At 40.4% G+C, this 22,463-nt stretch overlaps 1 protein-coding gene across 4 annotated transcripts in view; it reads left to right on the plus strand.

Annotated features, from left to right (window-relative positions):
* Positions 1-22,463, plus strand: part of LOC134541189 (uncharacterized) — a 181,582-nt gene that overhangs the window by 144,638 nt on the left and 14,481 nt on the right. For all 4 annotated transcript variants that reach the window (XM_063384426.1, XM_063384428.1, XM_063384427.1 and 1 more), the window contains exons 3-9: positions 2,687-2,834; positions 5,038-5,117; positions 6,267-6,422; positions 11,811-12,018; positions 14,828-14,978; positions 17,426-17,594; positions 19,719-19,926. In XM_063384426.1, coding sequence (XP_063240496.1) covers positions 2,687-2,834; positions 5,038-5,117; positions 6,267-6,422; positions 11,811-12,018; positions 14,828-14,978; positions 17,426-17,594; positions 19,719-19,926 — 1,120 coding nt within the window. The remainder of the gene's footprint in view (positions 1-2,686; positions 2,835-5,037; positions 5,118-6,266; positions 6,423-11,810; positions 12,019-14,827; positions 14,979-17,425; positions 17,595-19,718; positions 19,927-22,463) is intronic.

The raw sequence follows: 22,463 nt of genomic DNA on the forward strand, positions 1-22,463 counted from the left end.
ACCACCATATTGGATTCTATTACGTTGCAATTTTCGCTACGGCCTCCATCCTGTAAATCCGTAACTATTAACCGATTTTAATAGGAAAAAAATAAAATGAATAAAAAATTTACTTAATACAATTTTATTTAAACAACGCACTTACGGCGTGGAGTCCTCGGTTCGAACCCGGTGAGGACAAATTAAAAATGGCGATGAATCCTTCTTCCACAAAAGTCACCCCACAGATTGCCCTGCTACCACTAATTCCAAGGTAAATATTATGCCAAACAGTAGAAAATCATGACAGTTATCTTTTTTTTTCACCTGCTGGAGGATGCCATCTTGGATCCGACTTATTGTTTTCGTCTGCTAGAGTGCACTACCGAAAAAGTAGTTTAAATTTTAACCGCTGGAATGCAGGAGTCATTTATTACCGTGGAGTCCGCCAACTTGCCAGCCATATTGGCCGCCATCTTGAATTTCTCTAATTATGAAGCTATAAATTCGGAAAAAAATTTCAAAAATCATCACAAAAATCCCTTGTTAATTAACTGACTGATTCAAACGATATCAGCCCTCGTTTCAATCCTTTATTAATACGAAAAAGTTAATTTAATTAAAATACTAGAAAAGCAACGAAATAAATCAATAAAGTACAATACAAAAAAATTGCACAGTTTCTACTCTACAGGAACTACAGGAACTAAAACTAAATACTAATATTTCACGATTTCTACAGTCTTCTTAAAAGTGAAGGGAGTTCTTTTCATGCCATGACTAGAGACCTGCAAAATTCGCGGATTCATTCTGTGATAGGCTAGAATTCAAACACATATATCTCTTAGATAATTTTGCAATTGGCTTACTGTTCATCTGGACGAATCTCAACCAGTTATAAACCCTCAACCAAAGAAGGATCGAATCACAGACAAACCAGCTGAGACGACTTACAAGTCGGCAGCCAATGAACTTGCGTTATTTGCCCGAGTGTACAGGGGTATGTGCAGTCTATCCTGAAGGCCATCGAAACCGCGAATTTTGCACGTCTCTAGCCATGACATGTGTTTTCAGGGAAGATCTACATGGCAGACGATAAACCAGGTATATCCTGTAGGTGGACAGCCACGTCCAGTCATTGGCCAAAGGTATTTTTCGTCGATACTCGGGGAACATTTCAAACAGACATGTTCAAAATAATGCGCCACACGGTCATATAGTAAAGTCTGGCGACTTCCCATCCTTCTCCCTTGGCGAAACCCACCCGGTTAGTGAAGCTCGCTGCTGCTAGCGAACTAAAATGCCCTAATAACACCTTCGTTTATAACTTCGTCAATAGATGGCGTTGCCTTGAATTTGTATCGCGCTATCGTTTTTGGTGCGTCCGTCACGTCTTGCCCAGAGAGTTACCTGCCTTCCCACAAAATGAAGATGAAGATTTGTGTCCCGGTTTTGCTGATGCGTAGCCTTGATGCACCGAGATTGTGCAATCAATGGGACTTTTTTTTAAAAAAAAATCCCGTTTTTCAAGTGCTATAGACTTGAAACTCGTATGCGCATAGCCCGGCCAACGCCGGATAGGCTACTTGAGCCAGTACACAACAAAGCGAGAAAATCGTCAGGAAAATTGTAAATCATGATCATAAATCACATGACACACGCGAAAAAATGACATCAAAAATAAATCCCATCGTTATTACCGAATGTGATCATACAACGTGATAGATCATTAATTAGAGACTGGAAACATTCGAGGATTCATTACCTAAAATGCAAATAATTATACTTTTATGCAACTTCTGCTATTGGTTCACTGACTGTTAATATGGAGGACTGTGGGTCAATTATAGACCCTCAGTCAAAGCAATATCGAATCACGAGTCCCCCCAATTGAGACGCCTCACAAGTCAGCAGCCAATGAACAGGTTAAGTTTTCCCGAGTATGCACAGGATCGTGGAGTCTATCCTGGAGGTCATTGAATCCGCGAATTTTTCCAGTCCCTATCATTAGGGGCATGCATATTACGCGAAAAGATTCAGGGACTAGCTGAAAGTCAAAACACTGCAGCATCGTCTGAGTCTCGTGATTGGGGGAGTTTCTTTCAGGTCAGTATCGATTGTTTCAACACCAATCACAGTGAGTCATTGCGGAAGCAAACACGTCCTGAGTGGCTCAGGTCAAATAAGGCAACGACTTCCCTCGCAGATGTCCGCCAATCACAAGGAAGAAACCGCTGGTGTGAGTATAACTTGTTGCAGTCTAATAGGCGTTCAGATTTATTCTCGAAAAATGCCTGCCCCTACCTATCATTAGGGACTGGAAAAATTCGCGGAATCAATGACCTTTAGGATAGACTCCAAGATCCTGTGCATACTCAGGCAAACTTCACCTGTTCATTGGCTACTGACTTGTGAGGCGTCTCAATTGGGGGGACTCGTGATTCGATATTGCTTTTGACTGAGGGTCTATAATTGGCCCACAGTCCTCCAGGCCAACAGCGAACCAATAGCAGAAGTTGCATAAACGCACAATTGTTTTCATTTCAGACTATCGCGAAATGAATCCGTGAATTTTGCATGTCTCTACGCTATCATTAATCAAGTGTGGGGGAGAGCGGTAACCTGGGGGTCGTCGACAAGGTGTAGCAGATTGTCTCCAGATGCCTGAAGGTTCCTGAAGGTGGAAGGTGGATTGTGGCTGTCGCAGGAGCCGAAGTTCGAGACGGTGACCCGCGAGACGGTGGAGACGTTCAGGGGCAACCGCACCGAGCGGGTCACCACCTCCGAGAAGAGAGACGTGCTGAGGAACCTCCCTGAAGACCTGACCTCCAGCCTGGCCGAGGTCAGCCTCAACGGTGAGTCTCCCAGCGCCCGCCAGCGCCTCGTCAGGGGCGTATCTGTGTCGGCCGCGTTGTTCGAATGCCAGATGTACCCTGAAACCCTATCTTAAGAGGCCACTCCAGTGTTTCAGGGGCACTACGCAACCCGCGTCAACCTCATAACATTCAATGCTATTTTCATTTTGCTTATAACTTATTAACTAATATAGATTTCGAAATGATGCTTGCTTGATATGTAAGACAACGATGCTCTTACCCAAGCCCCTTTCTTCAAAAACGTGTATAAATTATGGTTTTATACTAATCTTTACTAATATGCATAAGTGTATTGTCTAGGTTTGAACCATAATTTATGCACATTTTTGGAGAAAGGGGCTTTGATAAGAGCATCGTTGTCTTACATATCAAGCAAGCATCATTTCGAAATCTATATTAGTTAATAAGTTATAAGCAAAATGAAAATAACATTGAATCTTATGAGGTTAACGCGGGTTGCGTAGTGCCCCTGAAACACTGGAGTGGCCTCTTAAGGGGGATTATTATGCTTTCTAACAGTCCTTTTCCTGGGCAATGAGTCTGACCACAGGTATGTAATAAAATAATGTTTGTTTTATTTTTAATTTTATTTTTAAGTGTGTAATATCAGTCATAAACAGGCCACGTGATATTTAACCCGTTGGAAACGCAAGCTATTTCCATTCTTCGTTGGCGGGCGATTCTGATCGACTTGTTACGTTAAACTTCCAATAATATTTTAGAACCAATCCTAGATAGAAAATATTTGAGGAAAACTTCAGTCACCAGACAAGTAAAACTTTGTTATACAAGTTGTGGTGTATACGTAACAAAAATGGTTGCGCTAGTTTCCGATGTCAGCATTACCCTTATGCATGCATTATTTAACCCACTTCAGTGGCACAAGCCTTTCGCAGTCAGTTTTTGAAGGTCAAATACCCGCCTCGTCAGGGGTGTATCTGTGTCGGCGAGGCGGGATGATAAGCGCGACGCTCGCTGGTGCTTCTAGCGCGGTGTCTCCTCTGGACTGGCGCGCAGTCTTCTCGTCGTGCACATGAGCGGTGACCGTAACATTACATGGCGGAGAAACGAAGATAAAGCTGTACCGCAAGTCCCTTAAGTGCTTTCAAGAATCTGTACCGGTTTTTTTACGCCTAAAAATTACTCTGAAAACACGCGTTTTAGGCATTTTAACTCTTCTAAAAATACAATGTAAAAACTTAATCCGAAATAAAAAGTACTTTTCGGCCCTCAGCTAACTCTTAAATGCTTTCAGTAAGGAGACCCCTTTATGATATCCTGAGTAGTTTTGAAATCGCGTTGTTTTTCTTGAAGCTCTGTACACCGTATGTGTGTCCGGGTAGGCGAAGGCCTTAAGGGGGTGCCTCCCATTTCAGGTCAAGATTTTATATTTTTCAGTAATTTCAGATAAACTTGAAGACTATTTCAATTGTTTAACTTGCCACGAAAGGAAAAAAAAATATTTACAGCGCATACTTTTTTGGGTAATTAGCTGCCAAAGTTAAATTTTTTAAACGTTTTTTGGGTTGTACAAATAAGGAGTATTGAATTTACTGAGAAAAAAAAATGAAAATTTTTAGGTTTAACTGCAGTACCACTGGATACTTCAAGAAATGGTTTGAATTTCGTCCAGACAATATTAATTAATTTTACCTGGCATTTCAAAATTCTCAAATTTTTTACGATATTGACAGCCAAGAAACATGAAATGAGTTTTTGTGATAAGAAATGCAAACCATATCATGAAGTAGCCAGTGGCATTGCAGTTAAACCTAAAAAGTTTCAGTTCTGCATTAAATTAAATTCACCTTATTTGTACAACCGAAAAACCTTAAAATATGTAACTTGGGCAGCTAATAATGCAAAAAATACGCTCATATTTCGTGAAAGTTAAACAATTGAAAAAGTCTACAAGTTTATCTATAATTACTGTAAATATAAAATCTTTACTTGAAATAGGAATCACGCCGGGCTCAGTCTACCCGGGCACACACATACGGTGCGCAGAGCTTCAGGGAAAACAACGCGATTTCAAAACTACTCAAGATACCCGACTGGGGTATGCTTACGGAAAGCATTTAAGAGTTCGCTGAGGGCCGAAAAGTACTTTTTATTTCGGATTAAGATTTTAAACTGTTGCCCTGCTGCTGTGACCTGTGACCTGTGACCTGTCTGTGCGCAGGAACACCGAGGAACGGCGTCCCGTCGAGGAACACCAGGTCTCCCAGTCTGTCCCCCGAGCGGAGCATCCCGGTGAGACAGGTCAGTCAGTTCAGCCTTTGAGTATATACCTATACTGTATAGAAGTCGCGAGTGGATAGGATTTACTCTACGTTTTCCAGGAGCGCATGACGAGCAGCTTGGGAACTTCACCGCTGCAGGGGCGCTGCCGTAACGCCCTGTATCGTCTTAGGTTGTTATTTACACGTTAGAGCGCAGCACTGTCGCCCGCTGTCATTCCCCCACACCCCCCACCCCATCATTCACTGCAGCTCAAGGTCGTTCAACGGGAGGGGGAAGGGGTGTTTGAAGAGTTCGACACTTGTCAGCTAGGGACCACCACAAGTCGATGCCCTAGAGATGGTGGCGATTGCGGCGGTGAATTAACCAACTACCTCAAAACCGTATTAGAAATTTTAAACTGGGCTGGCGACTTCTATACAGTATATATATTCAAAGGTTCAGTTCTTCCCACACGGGAAGCCTTCTTTTCACAGACGAGAGAGCCAAACGCCCGATCGTGCATCTTCGTTTTTATTTGTTCATTGTAAATAAATATGGCGGTGTTGTTAAAAGGATACTAATGGTCAATTAGGTTAGGTTAGCTACATTATAAATACTTTAAAACATTGTGGACGGTTGATTTGGTTAGGATAGCTACATTACATATACGGGAAAAAAACATAAACTTCGTGGAACTTCGGGTTTTGGCTCTCTCATCTGTGAAAAGAAGGCTTCCCCTTCCCACACACCCCCTTGCTACCTGCCCCGACATCTGGGCGAGTCGTGTTGGGGGGGGGGGGGAAACTCGAATCCGAATAACAGGAGCATAGAGCAAAAAAAATATGGGATAGGGAGGGGAGAATGAGGGGCAACTGCAACTGCCTTCCTTCCGAAATTTTGAAATGTGAAGGGAGGGGTGAAAACAAGTGAGCTATTGGCTGTAATTAAAAAAAAAAAGTTACTAATCCTCACAAACTATTATATAAACAACCTTTCTTTTAGTAATTATGTTTTTCCTTTTAGCGTGTGGCACAATTTTTCAGAAAAATGCCCCTCCCCCCCCCCCTTCTACGTTGCGTATTTAACTGGTTTCGGCCTTAGAACTTAGTATTGGATTCATGAACCCAAGTGTATAAATTAGGTAATATTACTGAGTACAGTTTTTGTTCAGTGTTTTTTTTTTCCCAGAAACCTGAGGGCAAGTTGGCAGGCCTGTTCCGGCCCAAGGGGCGCGCGGACGGGGAGTCCCCGGGCTCGGAGGGGGACTTCGTCGCGGACTGCCTGCGCGCGCACAACGAGTACCGGCGCCGCCACGGCGTCGAGCCGCTCAAGCTCAACAAGAAGGTGCGGCGCGGTGTTGCCAGACGTACCTTCGTACATTGTTGCCGGACGTACCCTCGTACATTGTTGCCAGACGTACCCTCGCACATTGTTGCCAGACGTACCCTCGCACATTGTGCGCCAGACGTACCCTCGCACATTGTTGCCAGACGTACCCTCGCACATTGTTGCCGGACGTACCCTCGTACATTGTTGCCAGACGTACCCTCGCACATTGTTGCCGGACGTACCCTCGTACATTGTTGCCAGACGTACCCTCGCACATTGTTGCCGGACGTACCCTCGCACATTTTTGCCAGACGTACCCTCGCACATTGTTGCCAGACGTACCCTCGTACATTGTTGCCAGACGTACCCTCGTACATTGGTGCCAGACATTTGAAATTAGTAGAGACCTGCAAAATTCGCGGATTCAGTGACCTCCAGGATGGACTCTACTACACTCTACACACTCGGGCAAATGCCACCTGTTCATTGGCTGCTGACTTGTGAGTCGTCTCGACTGAGTGTCTGTGATTCGACACTTATTTGAGCGAGGGTCTCTAATTGGCCCTCATTACTCCAGATTAACAGTGAACCAGTGGTAGAAGCAGCGCTAAGGTATAATTATTTGAATTGTAGCATATCACGAAATGAATCCGCGAATTTTGCAGGTCTCTAGAAATTAGAAAACCAACTTTGTGCATTTAAAAAAAAAACTGAAAGATTTGCTGTTGGAATTCAGTTGTTATTCTATTAATGATTTTATGGAAGCAAAACTCTGCTAAAAATGTATTATTATTATTATTATTATTATTATGATATGATGTACATTATTTGTTTTTTAATATTATTTTTGTTTATGTGTATATGGTTATACCTACTTAAATGTGTATTCATAATGTTTAATATTCTTGACGAGTCCTATACTACATGTACAATATAATTTTATGTTTTTGTTGTCGACTTGGACAATAAAATTACTATACTACTACGTACCCTAATTCGGGCCTTCGTACATTGTTGCCAGACGTAACCGAATTCGGGTCCTTGTACAGTGTTGCCAGGCGTAACCTAATTGGGGTCTTCGCACAGTGTTGCCAGGCGTACCCTAATTGGGGTCTTCGCACAGTGTTGCCAGAAGTACCCGAATACGGGTCTTCGTACATCGTTGCCAGACGTACCCGAATTCGGGTATTTGTACATTGTTGCCAGAAGTACCCGCATTCGGGTCTACGCACATTGTTGCCAGACGTAACCGAATTCGGGTCTTCGTACAGTGTTGCCAGACGTACCCTAAATCGGGTCTTCGTACATTGTTGCCAGAAGTACTTCATTCGGGTCTTCGTACATTGTAGCCAGAAGTACCCGCATTCGGGTCTTCGTACATTGTTGCCAGACGTAACCGCATTCGGGTCTTCGTACAGTGTTGCCAGACGTACCCGAATTCGGGTCTTCGTACATTGTTGCCAGACGTAACCGAATTCGGGTCTTCGTACAGTGTTGCCAGACGTTCCCGAATTCGGGTCTTCGTACAGTGTTTGCCAGACGTAACCAAATTTGGGTCTTTGTACAGTGTTGTCAGACCTACGGGTCTTCGTACAGTTTTGCCAGACAAAACCTGAATTCGGATACACATGCCCAGATTACTATGTCTGTACCCGGAACCCGAGAATGTCCGCTCGGGTACGCGAATGTACCCGAATTCAGGAAAAAGAAAAAAAAATAGTCAAAAAATATTGAACAAAATACTTGTGGCATGGAAAACCAATTAAGGGTGGAGAACTACAGGATCATGTTGCAGCTAGTATCAAGTAAACAGTAGGGAGGCGAAAACGGTATCAGGGATATCTGTAATTGAAATCAGTCTCTGCTACACTATTAAAGCACAACACAAATTTGAGTCACCAGACTTATATCACAAGTATATTTACAATAATTTTACACCAAGCTTTACCCTAAAAATACTATTTTTCGCATGTGACTGGAATAATAGAATTCCATGTACCATTATCCCCCCTCCCCCGGATTCATCTTAATATCCTCTGCACGAGCCATATCAGTAGAGCCAGTTCTGCATTTAAACTATAAAATTTTATATTTACACGCTATTATGAGATTTAACAGAACAGTGTTTGTGATAAATGTACGGCAATATTTTGTTTTAATACTTTTTTTGTGTATGTACCAGAATGACACCCGAACTGAGATTTTCTTGTACCCGAATGTAGAGGGGTGCCGTACCAGAATTGTTTGTGTGTGCTATGGCTAGCAACACTGGTCTTCAAATTCTTTAGTAAGGACTCATGAGCGATGGGCAGAACGATTCGGTTGATCGAATCGACTCCTTTGAATCAGTCCCGTGTAACGACAATGTTGGTACGCACAAATGCAAATGGGTCTGAATGCGAAAGTTTGTTTGTCAATTTGTCCTTCTTTCACACGGCAACGGAGCAACGGATCGACAGGTTTATTTTTTTTGCATGCACTTAGTTTATGGACCGGAGAGTGACGTAGGCTACTTTTGATCCTGGATAAATGCATTTCCTGAGGGACACATCTGTAGAGTAATTCTGTGATTATCTCCTCATGCCAAGCATCCATGGCAATTAATGGGCTTGCATTGTTGATATTTTCTTCGTCTCCATGGCAATGGCCGTTGCATTGGTCGCTTGACGTTCTGGTTGGATTTGCCGAATAGTTAACGTTCCTACTCCATTTTGACATTGTTTCGTTTTGTTACTGTGAAAATAAACTCCCAAGGGTGGTTTTAGCCTGGGCAACGCCGAGAACTCCAGCTAGTAATGTGTGTGTGTATGTTTGTGTGTATTGTGTTTGTGTGTGTTTATTTGTGTTTGTATAAGAACCAGGAGCTGGCGCTCTGGACGGTCGTTGCAGCTCCTCGCCATCATGAACCCGCCAGTGAACTACCTATATATAAAATATTTTTCATAAGATTCACAAGGTTGTGTCCCGGACCGCCTATGCGGATCTTTAACCGGCGAACCGCCTCCGCTGGTCTCGTCCCCTGTCCTCATCTACTGGCCATAATCACTAGACAACATTTTATGGTTCTATTTTTAGTCAGATTTAGTTTTTAAATCAGAAGATTTTGGTGCTATTGTTATTATTTTTTACAAAAGCTGTTTTGTGTTAAATAAATAATATGCTGCATTTTTGTGATAAATTAATTTGTGATAAATTGGTCCAAAATAAAAATACATTGAGTATAATAAAAATGTTTTCAAAGTGATTCAATAAGAGATGAACATAGAACATTTTATATTAATTTTTCTGTACAATTATTTGTCTCGAAAGGACATTCCTCGATTAATTTTGTCATGATTTGAATTAAGTTTTGGTTAAATGCTACTTAATTCCATGATATAACATTGCATTTTGGTTCTATATGGTGCATTAACTTGCATTTTTAGTGTTGTTGCAATTAACCATATAATCTTGTACCTACCAATCACCGACCTCCGCTAGACCTTCCTCTTTCGCTGGTTGCTCCGAGATCTGCGTTGCTAAAATCGCCAATATATTTTTACTCCCCTTTTACAATTTTGACTAAGTTTTGAATAGGGCAGGGGCGGAGCCAGGGGGGGGGGGGTTAGGGGTTGAAACCCCCCACCCCCTCTTAGCACCAAATCTTTAATTAATTTCTTATTCATCACTCAAACAAATTTAATATTAAAATTAATAAAATTTTTACCGTTAAAATATTTAAATTTAAGTACCGAAAATTGCTAAAATAGCACTATTTTACACCTTAAAATCCAAATTTTCCCAAAGGAAGACCCCCGGACCCTCCCTTTAATACGGGGGGGGGGGGGGAGGGGAGGGGGCATGCTTCTTAACTCCCCCCATACACAAATCCTGGCTACGCCACTGAACTAGGGACAAGGTTATATGGTAATTTGCAACAAAAACCTAAAATAAAAACAAAAAGCATGTCAAAAAACACTGCATAACACCAAAATGCTAATTGATGCACCATATAGCACTGAAATGCAAAGTAATATAATGGAATTTAGCAGCATTTAACCAAAACTTAATCTAAACGATAAAAAAAAAGTAAACTTTTGATCTTTGGAATTCAATGTCGTTATTTCTGGACAAAAAAAAATTGCACCAAAGCGAATGAAGGAAAAAAACCTTATTGAATCACTTTCAAATCACAATGCTCGCTAATTAATTTTATTGTTCTAAATGTATCTGTTTCAGACCAATTTATTACAAATTATTTTATCATACTCGTACAACATATAAATTTTACCACTATATTGGTGGAGTAAAAATTACAATAATGTATTTTTAAAAATAAAAAATGATAACACTGTCTAAAAAATGAAAACGGACTAAAAATAAAAACCATAAAATCGAGTTATGCGAACAGTTATGAAACTAAAGGCTCCACCTTACACACCATGTTGGTTACTTTATTCGAGAGCTTTTCATGTAAAATTCATTCCAACAGATCTCTCGCATTAGATGTTTGATTACAAAATTTTTTGAACAAATATTTACTAAATGTTAAATATTGTTTAATAGTGGTGAAACATCACACAATAGTTGATGACTTTGATCACTTGCATGAACTATTGTAACTTGAAAATAACGATTTAAGTATCCAGAAAAAAGGGGGTTGTCTGTAAAGTCGGTTTACGGACAATAATTTTACGTGATAACGTCATAAAAAAACATTGATTAAAAATCGCATACTTTTTAATTTTCAAATATAATTTACAGTTTTTTGCAAATTTAATTAAATTAATTTGTTTAAATATAATTACGAACAATTAGTTTAAAAACCCCGACTTAAACCTGTTTGATATTATAGAAGATTTTCTTGCACGGTGGTTGGCCGGTTCTTGCACGCCCGGCTCAAGGCGGAACGTGAAAATTTTTCCGTGCGTGCAGCCGGCGTTCGTCGATTTATAAGACATTTATCACGTCAAAATCGACTATGAGAAAGTAAGCCAAAAAAAAAATTTTTTTATGTGACGATAAGAAAATGGAACAATGAAAGTGTTGTGTGAGACGGAGCCCTAGCAAATAATTAGATTTGGTTCAGGGGCGCAACAACAGGGGGGGGGGGGGAGGGGGCAAGGGTATTTTACCCCCCCCCCCCCTCTGAAACCTTGAAGTGGGGGCAAACGGGGGCAAATGAATGTGCTGTGAAATCAATTTTTAGATGATAAAACTGCTTAAATAGCACCATTTTCCAACTTGAAAATACATAATCCCGGACCCCCCATCGCTTCAATAGGGAGGGGATCGATGATTCTTTATAAAAAGGTATATTGCTTCCCCTTCCTTTGGAAATTTAGTTGTTGCGCCCCTGATTTGGTTGATGTTTCGGTGGGCAGTCGGTGACCGCCGGTGTGACTGTCTGTGGTTGGCCGGCAGCTGTGCAAGCACAGCGAGGAGTGGGCCAAGCGGCTGGCGTCGCGGGGCGTCATGGAGCACCGCCAGAACTCCGAGTACGGGGAGAACATCTTCTGCAGCTGGTCTTCGAGCCCCAGCTACAAGGTGACGGGCGGCGAGCCCGTCGACAACTGGTACAGCGAGATCAAGGACCACCCATTCGGTCGCGAGCCGCGGGACCTCAAGTCAGGTACGGACCCACCCGGTCTACGACAACTACTGGAGAGGCGATGTAAACAATTCCCCCCCCTTACTTCTCAATATCACCCTAAAACCAAAACCCAGAATGGTTATACTTACTGTCCTACAAAGTCAACAATTTTTTTTTTTTTAAATTTATAATTATACTTTTTTTTAGCAGTGGCATAGTGTGGGTTCAGTGCGTGTTTAAGCTATGAACAAAACCAATCGTTACTAAAGTTGCTGAAAATCACTTACTATACTTACTACTGCCATACACCATTTTAGACTTTTACTTACTTAAATAAATGTTTACAACATGATATTACTTTAACAATTTATCACAAATGAAGGTAAATCCCATGTCTGGTAGACGTAAACTCACACTGGTGGTTACTAGGTATCACGAAACCTGTGTACCAGTGTTTTTTTTTGTTATTAAAGCATCAAACTTTGTCAGTGTGTTTAACATCAATTCGACTGCTCTTCTTTGCAGATGTGTTCATCTCATCGTCGAAAAATCGTTATGTTTCAGTCATGTCCTGCAATTTTTTTTAAGAATTAATAATAAAGACAATGCCGAGACCTGCCATTGCCCTTCAGAGTTACGGAACTGTCAGTACAAAACAGAGAAGTTTCAGTGCTTCTGGAAGAGTTTCGTGCAAATCATTCGTGTACAAATGTTAATGTAACTCAACCACACTGTTTTTGTGAAATTATGTTGAACACTTCATGGAAAGCTTCGTTTCTCAGTCTAGCAGAATCAAAGAACTGTCCATAAAATATTTTCAGGAAATGATTCTGAATAGATCTAAAACTGTTTGAAATTGAATAGAGCGATGAATTAGAGACTTCCAGTATCACCAAATCTTTGACATATTATTTATTTAGCTGTGTCTATAATGTCAGAATATAAATGTCAGTAATAGGTCTCTGGTCATCCAAAATGTAATGGATCTGGTTTTTTTTTTGGGCTTACCAGTTTCTGTCAAGCTACCAAACAGATACTGAATTTTGAACCAGGAATCATGGAAACACTCACGTAGTTTCTCAAGATGTTGCTGAAATTGTTTTTTTTCCTTTGGATGGTATAACCAATGTCAAATACCTTAATTTGTAATTTAATTTCAAAGGTGGTCAATGAAAAAATATTAGAAAAAAGTGAAGCAGGACATTAAAATGCCTCTAAAGACTTTAAACCTTAAATATGTACATATAAGGAAAGAAATAAGAATATGTAGGTGCACATCTATTTTTTTTTGTTATGGAGAAGCAATTTTAGTTTAAATAACTTTGATGTAATTTGTGCTGTGTTTTGTTTCTCATATAACCATTGTTAAAAAATTTGTTTATGTGAAATCAGGTCATTCTTATTTTTTTTGCTTAAAATTATTCCCAAGTAAAGGAAAAGTGAAAGGTACTGTAATTTGGTGTTAACTCAATAAATATAATTTTTTTTTTTCTCTATGAACATATATGCACATCATATTAATGTTATTCACTTTAAAATACTTCATAACGTGGTAGCATGTGTCAGATGTAGATAATAACTTAAGCCACAAAACCACAAAAGGATTAAAATATATAAATATTTTATGTATCTTATAAATATGCATCATTAAACCACTTTAAAATATGGTGTTGGGAAGAAAAATAAACTGTTTTATTTCTTTTTTTTTCTGTGAATTGTAAAATATTCGCCTTCCTAAGGATGGAGATTGCACTTAGCTGCATTATAACTTATTTTTTTGTTGCTTACCATTTATTTTTCATAGTTTTAAAAACACAGGAAAGAAATATATATATTAGAAATAAACCTTTCATGAATCACCAATTTTTTAATCTTCTGGTTGGTGTTTTCAGATTTTAATAATTTTTTTTATTTATCCATTCTTACTTGCTGTGTTACAATGATTATTTTATTGGGAAGTTCTGTACAGTGAAATCAAAATAACCGGTACTTGCGTAATAACGCCACCGCAGCTACCTTTAAATATTGTGGATGGTTGGTTGGGTTAGTATAGCTACATTAAAAAAAAATTGGTTGTCTGTAAAGTCGGTGTACGAACGATAGTTTAACGTGACGTCATAACAAAACAATGATGAAATGATAGCATACTTTTATGAATAAAATTGTATTATTTTTATTGAATTATCACTATTTTGTATGGATACAAAGAAGGAGTGAAATGAAATCTACAATTTAATTAATAAATTTACTTTTATTTGCACTCATTAATTCAAATATGTTTATTACTTTAACGAAAAGATTATTTTAACAACGTATTACTTTTAAACATGTTTGCTATTTAACTTCTTCCAATCTGTGTTATTCTGTTAAGGATAGGACGATGATAGGAAAAGTAGGAAACAAATGGGAGTGTTTCAAGTTTAATGTGCCTCCAAAAAGTCAAATCGATGGTTCCAAACGAGTGGAAGAGAGATAGATGCAGCGCAAGAGTACAATGAGCGCAACGGGACACAGCGCAACGGGACAATGTGCGTTACGGGACACTTTTTCGTGCGTGCAGCAGGCGTTTATCCATTTATTATGTGTCACGTCAAAAAATCTATAAAATATTTATTATGGTTGCTGAGGAATTACCAATTTAATATGTGGCTATACTAACCCAACAAACCGTCCGCAGTGTTTAAAGGTAGCTGCGGTGGCGTTAATACGTAAGTACCAAACAACTGTCATGTGAAGTTGCAGTTGCACGCAAGGCTGCCGTGACCAACTGGGACGTTCCTTCACGGACGTGCCGCGCTTGTCGGCCCGCGAGCGTGCTGACCCCTCCTCGCTGCCGCGCTTGTTGCAGGACACTTCAGCCAGGTGGTGTGGAGGGCCAGCAAGGAGCTGGGGGTGGCCGTCGCCAAGAGCCGCAACGGGCACATCTTCGTCGTGGCCAACTACTCTCCCCCCGGCAACTTCATCGGCAGCTTCTCCGAGAACGTACTGCCCCCCGTCGGGTCAGTGCGAAGCTTCACGTTCGGCCGTCGAACCGTTCCCCCTTGACCAGGGGCGCAACACCTAAATTTCCAAAAGGGGGGGGGGGGGGGGAATATACCTTTTTATAAAGAATTATCGATCCTCCCCCTATTGAAGTGGGTGGTGGGGGGGGGGATCCTCCCCCGGAAAAATTTGTATTTCAAGGTGGAAAATGGTGCTATTTAAGCAGTTTTATTATCTAAAAATTGATTACACAGCACTTCCTTTGCCCCCGTTTGCCCCCACTTCAAGGTTTCAGAGGTGGGGCAAACCTTGTTGTTGCGCCCCTGCCCTTGACGACACAGTATCTTGCCCAGCCTGACGCCGGCCTCCAGAGAAGACGTCCGAGTTTCTTTGTTCTTTGGAGCTCGAGGTGAAAGTAGTTTCGTAAGCAAGACGTAAAAAAAAATAGTGCTGTATCGGTGCGGCGGAGTCCAGTGCGAAACTTACCAACTCTTTTCTAAAAAAAAAAATTAAAAAAATGAACCATATTCGATGCTAGACTTTACCCATTTTTGACACGGTTTTGTTCAGAAAACTATGGACGAATCTACTTTGGTTTTAGTTTAGAAGAGTTATTTTCCAGTTAACTGGAAATCATTCCCGAATTTGAATGCTATTAGGATTTTTTTTATCTTAGATTGTTTGATTAAAGAATAATAGTTTTTAATATTGAAAAAAAAAAAATAAACCCCTTGTTACAATATCTTCTCTAGAATTCAAGTAATTGTATGTAGAAATACCTGAATGTGATTTGACCGTTAAGTTGCTGCTGGTCGGTCATTGGTTCAGGATAACATCTCAGGGTTGCGTTGAAACAACCGCGGCCAGACTGAAGACATCGCAGAAGCACGTAGGTACATGCTCGGTTGCAGACCTGTCGTTTAATTGAATCCGCAAAAATTTCAGATTTACCAACGATGGCTCGAGTATACGGAAATTGCACATCCGCTCTTCGCACAGTACATTAAATGGTCTTCGATCTGGCGTTTTCAGGATCATCTATGCTATATGGTGCATTAACTTACATTCATGTTTTTCTGTGTAATTTCGGTTTTACCATATAATCTCGTCTCTACTTATTGTTACAAACCACACATTATTTTCTGTGTCAAAATTCAGTTGAGTTACTTTCGCCAATGTCTGTACGTAATTCCCAGCAAGGGTCGAACTATATTATTTTCTCGAAAGGAAAATGTGGCGAACATTGCTGCGAATTGACGGAGCTTTCACGGGGTGTTCCTCTAGTTTCCTCTACCAGTAGCATTGCTTCAATGCTCTGCTCCCATCTCATTACTAGAGACAAAAATTTATAGTTTTATTTTCAGGCCAAATTGGTTTCTTAAAAAAAGAGATTATCATTTTTGTTTTTTTTATGAACACTGTTAATTCATAAAGATAGCACAGTTAAAAAAAAAATACGACATTTACTTTTTCAATGATCCCTACTTCACCAAAACAATGTCATCCTGTCTGATAAATGATGCACTTTTTCATTATAACAATTTTTTAATAAGCGTTTCTAACTACTGGGAACAACAATTCGTAACAGTTCAGTATAAAGTATTAAAAAGGAGAATTTTTTCAGGTATATTGTAATGAGATTACACTATATTGTAAAAATTTTGTTTACTAATATCATTTGCAATATAAAAAATTTTTTTTTTCAAAGTTTTCATTTTGGTACTAATTCCATGCTTTGAATTTAATATGTTAGTGATTTTTTTTGTTGCAATTTGGTGCTTTATGGTGTAATAACTTGCATTTTGGTGTGGTATGGTGCACTGACACAGTTTTCGGTGATATTTCGGCATTGTCGCAATTCACCATGTGGTATCGCACTGCTCGTCCCGCCTTTGTCGTCCACGTTGACGAGGCATCTGAGTCCTGCGGCGTTGAGCCCGGTGGTTCCTGCGACCAGGGCCGCAACTAGAGAGGGGGGGGGGGGGGTCAAGCGGGGCATACGCCCCGGGCGCAAAGCTGTGGGGGCGCCGAAATTGCTTGCATTGTAATTCCTACTACAACTGGTAACTGGTAAAAAAATTTTTTTTAACTTGCATGACAGGAATGTCTAATCCGATTTACAGTGTAACGTCTCAACATATATTAAATGAACAAGTCTAGTGATTATACGGACTACTTTATGGACACAGCAGGTTCGTGCATGGAAGGTACAGCAGCACAGAGAAACTGTTAACATGTAGGTATGGAAAATGCTTAAAATAGCACCAATTTTTCCGTGGGAGGGCCCCCGGTCCCACCCCCCGGCTTTATCGGTGTGGTATTTGCAAAAAAAGAGGAGGGGCGAGGGGGTGCGCATGAATCCATCCCGTGCCCCGGGTGCCAAGAGACTCTAGTTGCGGCCCTGCCTGCGACGTGTGGACCTCGGCCGTGCGGTCACGGGAGACTATGTGTATTTGCCCGGCAGCACGGACGCCGTGCCGCAGCCCATGGGACAGCTGTGCACGAAGCCCAGACAGACGCCCGGCGCGATGCAGGCCAGCGCGGCGGAGGAGAGCTTCGAGGAGGAAGGCCTGCGCGTGCACAACGAGTACCGCAGGAAGCACGGCGTGCCCGACCTGAAGATGAACACATCCGTAAGGACCCCTCTCATCGGTGGGGACCTGCAAAAAAAATCGCGGGTTCATTTCGTGATACGCTACAATTCAAATAACTATACCTTAGCGCTGCTTCTGCAAATTGGTTCACTGTTAATCTGGAGTAACGAGGGCCAATTGGAGAGACCCCTCGCTCAAAGAAGTGTCGAATCACAGGCCACCCGGTCGAGACGACTCGCAAGTCAGCAGCCGATGAACAGGTGGCATTTGCCCGAGTGTGTAGAGTGTAGTAGTGTCTGTCCTGGAGGTCACTGAATCCGCGAATTTTGCAGGTCTCTTCTACTCATTGGTAGGGACCGGGAAAAATTCGCGGGTTCAACGACCTGTAGGACAAACTCCGTAGTTCCACGCACGCTCTGGTCAAACACCACCCACTCATTGGCTGCTAGTGTTTTTGAGACGTCCGAACGTAGCAGCCTGTGATATTCGATACAGCTTTGGCCGGGTGTTTCTAATTAACCCAGAGTCATCTAGGTGAGTTGTGAGCCAATAGCAGAGGCAGCACCGAGGTATAACTATTTGTATTTTAGCCTACCGCGAAATGAATTCGCGATTTTTTCCAGTCTCTACTTATTGACTAAACCAAGGGCGGGTATTTCATCAGAATGCCGACTGAAACTATTCATTGGCCCTGATTAGCATTAACTCCACTTTTCATCGCCCTTTACTTTTTCAAGTGAGACTGCTTTACAGTTGAATCGTAACGAAAATCAAAAAAGTGCAAGTGGTTGCTACACACTTCTCTTCTTCATTGTTGTAACGTAAATGTCCCCTTAACATAACTTTGGGAGACTGGTGGATCTTTTAGTTTCAAATGTGAAAGAATAACCAAAGATATTTGTCTATATGTAAGTGCCTCTATATTTATTGATACTATTAAGTAAACATAAATTAACAAAACATGATTTCAACAAGCAGGTTTAAAAAAAGTAACTTAATTTACATATGTGTATTGCCAAAGCTATTAAAATTGTAAGTATTTAACGTATAGGTTGACAAATGAATTAATAACATTTAAAGTATGGGCCGGCACTAATCAGAATATTACTATTAGGTTTCATTTGGCATAGTTAAACAGAATCAGAAACAGTTGGAGTGTAACAAAATGCTAAAAGTGCAAGTGGTTTAAGCATGGGGAGGGCGTGGGTGAAGGAAAATAACAAATAAATTTCCTTTTAAGGAACAACAATCTAAATCATCAATCATGACAATGAAAAAATTACCTCCGGCAGTTGGCGTCCTTGTCTACGCATACATTCTTTAATCTGGTGTTCAGGTTCCCCCTACCGATCTCTGCAGCATCTCAGCTGGGATGCTGAGAATTTTTGTCATCCAATTCTTTGTTTCAATATTAGTCCTGTGTCACACGGGTGTAAGGGTGCATTGTTTAGTACCAACACTGCACTTTTCTTCGCAAATTATCTTTCGCTAAATGTTTTCCAACTTGTGGCACAAACTGCTTGTTTGTTGCTTCCATCCAAAAGCCACCAATCGGGCACACTATCTCGCACACAAAATTTCTCTAACCAAAATTTGAAAAATTAGTTTGGTGATATGTCCGGGATGTGACAGGTTGCTACTGTAATTATTTGCATGCAAAACCAAAGTTGTTTGAAGCGTCTCATGTGCTGGCATGTCCAGGATGTGACAGGTTGCTACTGTAGTTATTTGCATGCAAACCAAAGTTGTTTGAAGTGTCTCGTGTGCTGTCATGTCCAGGTTGTGACAGGTTGCTACTGTAATTATTTGCATGCAATACCAAAGTTGTTTGAAGCGTCTCGTGTGCTGTCATGTCCGGGATGTGACAGGTTGCTTGCATGCAAAACCAAAGTTTTTTGAAGCGTCTCGTGTGCTGACATGTCCGGGATGTGACAGGTTGCTTGCATGCAAAACCAAAGTTGTTTGAAGCGTCTCGTGTGCTGACATGTCCGGGATGTGACAGGTTGCTTGCATGCAAAACCAAAGTTGTTTGAAGCGTCTCGTGTGCCGGCATGTCCGGGATGTGACAGGTTGCTACTGTTGTTTGAAGCGTCTTGTGTGCCGGCATGTCCGGGCATGTGACAGGTTGCTACTGTTGTTTGAAGCGTCTCGTGTGCCCGGCAGATGTGCGGCTACGCGGCCGAGTGGGCACGGACGCTGGCCCGCGAGGACCGGTTCGGCCACCGCACCGACTCCAAGTACGGCGAGAACATCTTCTGCAGCTGGAGCTCGGACCCGTCGGCCAAGGTGACGGCCAAGGACGCCTGCGACAGCTGGTACAGCGAGATCAAGGACCACCAGTTCGGGGCGGAGCCGCGCAGCCTCAAGTCGGGTGAGTCGGGGGGCCGACCCCCTCCGCGGCGGGTTTCGCGTTCTCACCGACTTGCTCGCTTGAAGATTTCCTTGTTGTAATTTCTTAAGTGAAACCTTCTTTGCAGAGACGGGGGCGTTACAATTTTCAATTCAGATCTCTCGAGGGGTATAGTCAAGTACGTGGTGGAGGAACCGGAAGAGGAGAAAACGGCAGAAATGATGCGACATGCTTGCACACTTGCGTACTTTCAAACTTACTTATTTTCGCACTTGCATAATACTGGTATAATTTAGCGCTCGCATACTTGTGTATATACAATTTTTTTTTTTTTTGATCTGCGTACCTCAGCCACAGAGAATTATGTTTCCTGTACCTAACAATATACAAGGTGAGTAGTTCTGTTGCGCGTGGACTTCCACGCACACATGCACAGAGAAAGAAATTGACAAATTAAAATATTGAAATTTTAACCAAAGTTCATGATATCAGAGAAAATTTTGCTAAAACTTTATTGTATGAAAAAAAAAAAAGTATTTGCCTTAATTAGAGAAAAGATATAAATGTTTCATTTTTAGGCCAATTTTTAAAACAGGAGATTTCTGTGTTTTTTTTTTTTTTTTTTTAGATTTTATGAACTCTGTTTATTCATAATGATAGTACCATTTCCAGCAAATACGAAACTTACCAAAAGTGTCATTTTGACTGATACACAAAGTACTTTACAATTTAATAATTTGTAGTAAGCACATCATATCGGGAACAATACAAATAAATCACAAGCATTAGCACGTTTCAATAATGTACCAATGTTGCTATGAAAAAATTAGTTACTTATAACAGTTGTAATATTAAAAGAAAAAAAATTTACAATCTTTTTAGTTTATACATTTTGATAATACTAATTTCATGCTAAATAACTTAAATTCATTGAATTTTATAAATTAAAAGTTTACCTTTTTTAAATCAGAGTAGAGCTTTAAGTATTTATAACGAAATAAGTTCTCTCGTGATAAAACCATAATTGTCCTTCTCTCTGAATAAAAGGTTTTGTACTAATTCTCTGTGGCAGTGATCTACAATTGAAAACCATTTAACTTTTAATAACAAAAAAAGATTCTATTTTTTGTTACTAAAAATTATGTATTATGCTTTAAAATATTTTTAAAAAGTTTAGTGTTTTTTTTTAATTCAGTGTGTTTGGCACATGGAAAATACGTAATAAATAAATATAATAAAATAGAATATTCAAATAAAACATGTAAAATGTGTAATACTATCTGCAGTAGGTACCCGATGTTGCCCGGGCTGAACACACGGTGAAGGGAAGTTTTTTTTCTTCCCCAAAATCAGATGTAGACAGTAATTTGTCTTCTAATTTGAACGTCAAGTGCACAAAATAATTTCCATCGCTGGCAGATCACGGCAGACATTGTACTGCCAGTGTTTATTTAATTACCTCTATTACATCTATCTATAACGGACAATTTGTATGTAATCTAGAATCTATAAAGCGTTTGAAATGGTATTCCATTTTAATCTCGCCCACCAGTTACTACTCACAGTCACGATCACTATTTGTTGTTATTGTATATAAAGGACAGTAAAAATCACAATGTACCGATTTTCATGGGGATGGGATGAACGGAATATAAATGGATGCACTGCAGTGCCATCTAGTGGCTAGTTATAGCAAAATGGATAGTGTGAAAATATTCTGTGTGCTCGAGTACCTATATATACCAATTTCCATGGCTATTGGTCGAATGGTGTAGACGTTGATGCGCTGCAGATCCATCTATTGGATAGTTACAAAAAAAATTATAGCATAAAAACCTCCATGAGAAAACACTCAAATGTACCAGCTTTCACCAGTGATCGGTCAAATGGTGTCAGCGAGTTTATAAACTTCGTGCACATGTACCAACATACATTTATATGATAAAAACAATGTATGCATTTGAATTCGGGAAATGAAGGGGGGTGGGGGGGGGGGGGGAGGAGCAAGGATGGAGATTAGAAGCGATGTGTGTGTAGTAGCAGATAAGCGCTTTTGCAGGAATACGTTCAATAATCCTGGAATCTACGGAAAAACTTATTGTCACCAGCATTGCCACAAAGACTGGACGAAAAAATTTATATGCATGAGGCAGTAAATAGTTTTAGAATTAGCATGTGTTTAACCATTTCATTTAAATTCCTTGACCAAACAAATATTTCACCGAGTATTCCCTGATGTTGGACACCTTAGTAATACAAGAAATTCAGTTGAGAATCTTGCAAATTAAATGGTGTTTGGTGGATACTAGGTGGGACCAAATATAATTAACAGTTAACAAAATTAATAGTTAACAAAATATAATTTACTCATCCCACATGTTAGTTTGGCTGTAGGTCTTGAAATGTATATATTTACTTTTTTTTAAGACTTATTAAGTACAACTTCAATGATCATGTTTATACCTTTATTATACTCTGGTATACTAACAGTTGAACCAATTTACAAATACAAATCATAGAACATACTAACTGGTCGTCTTACAGCAGACAGTGTAGAC

The sequence above is a fragment of the Bacillus rossius genome, chromosome 18 (genome assembly GCF_032445375.1).
Source record: "Bacillus rossius redtenbacheri isolate Brsri chromosome 18, Brsri_v3, whole genome shotgun sequence".
Classification (NCBI taxonomy): Eukaryota; Metazoa; Arthropoda; class Insecta; order Phasmatodea; family Bacillidae; genus Bacillus; species Bacillus rossius.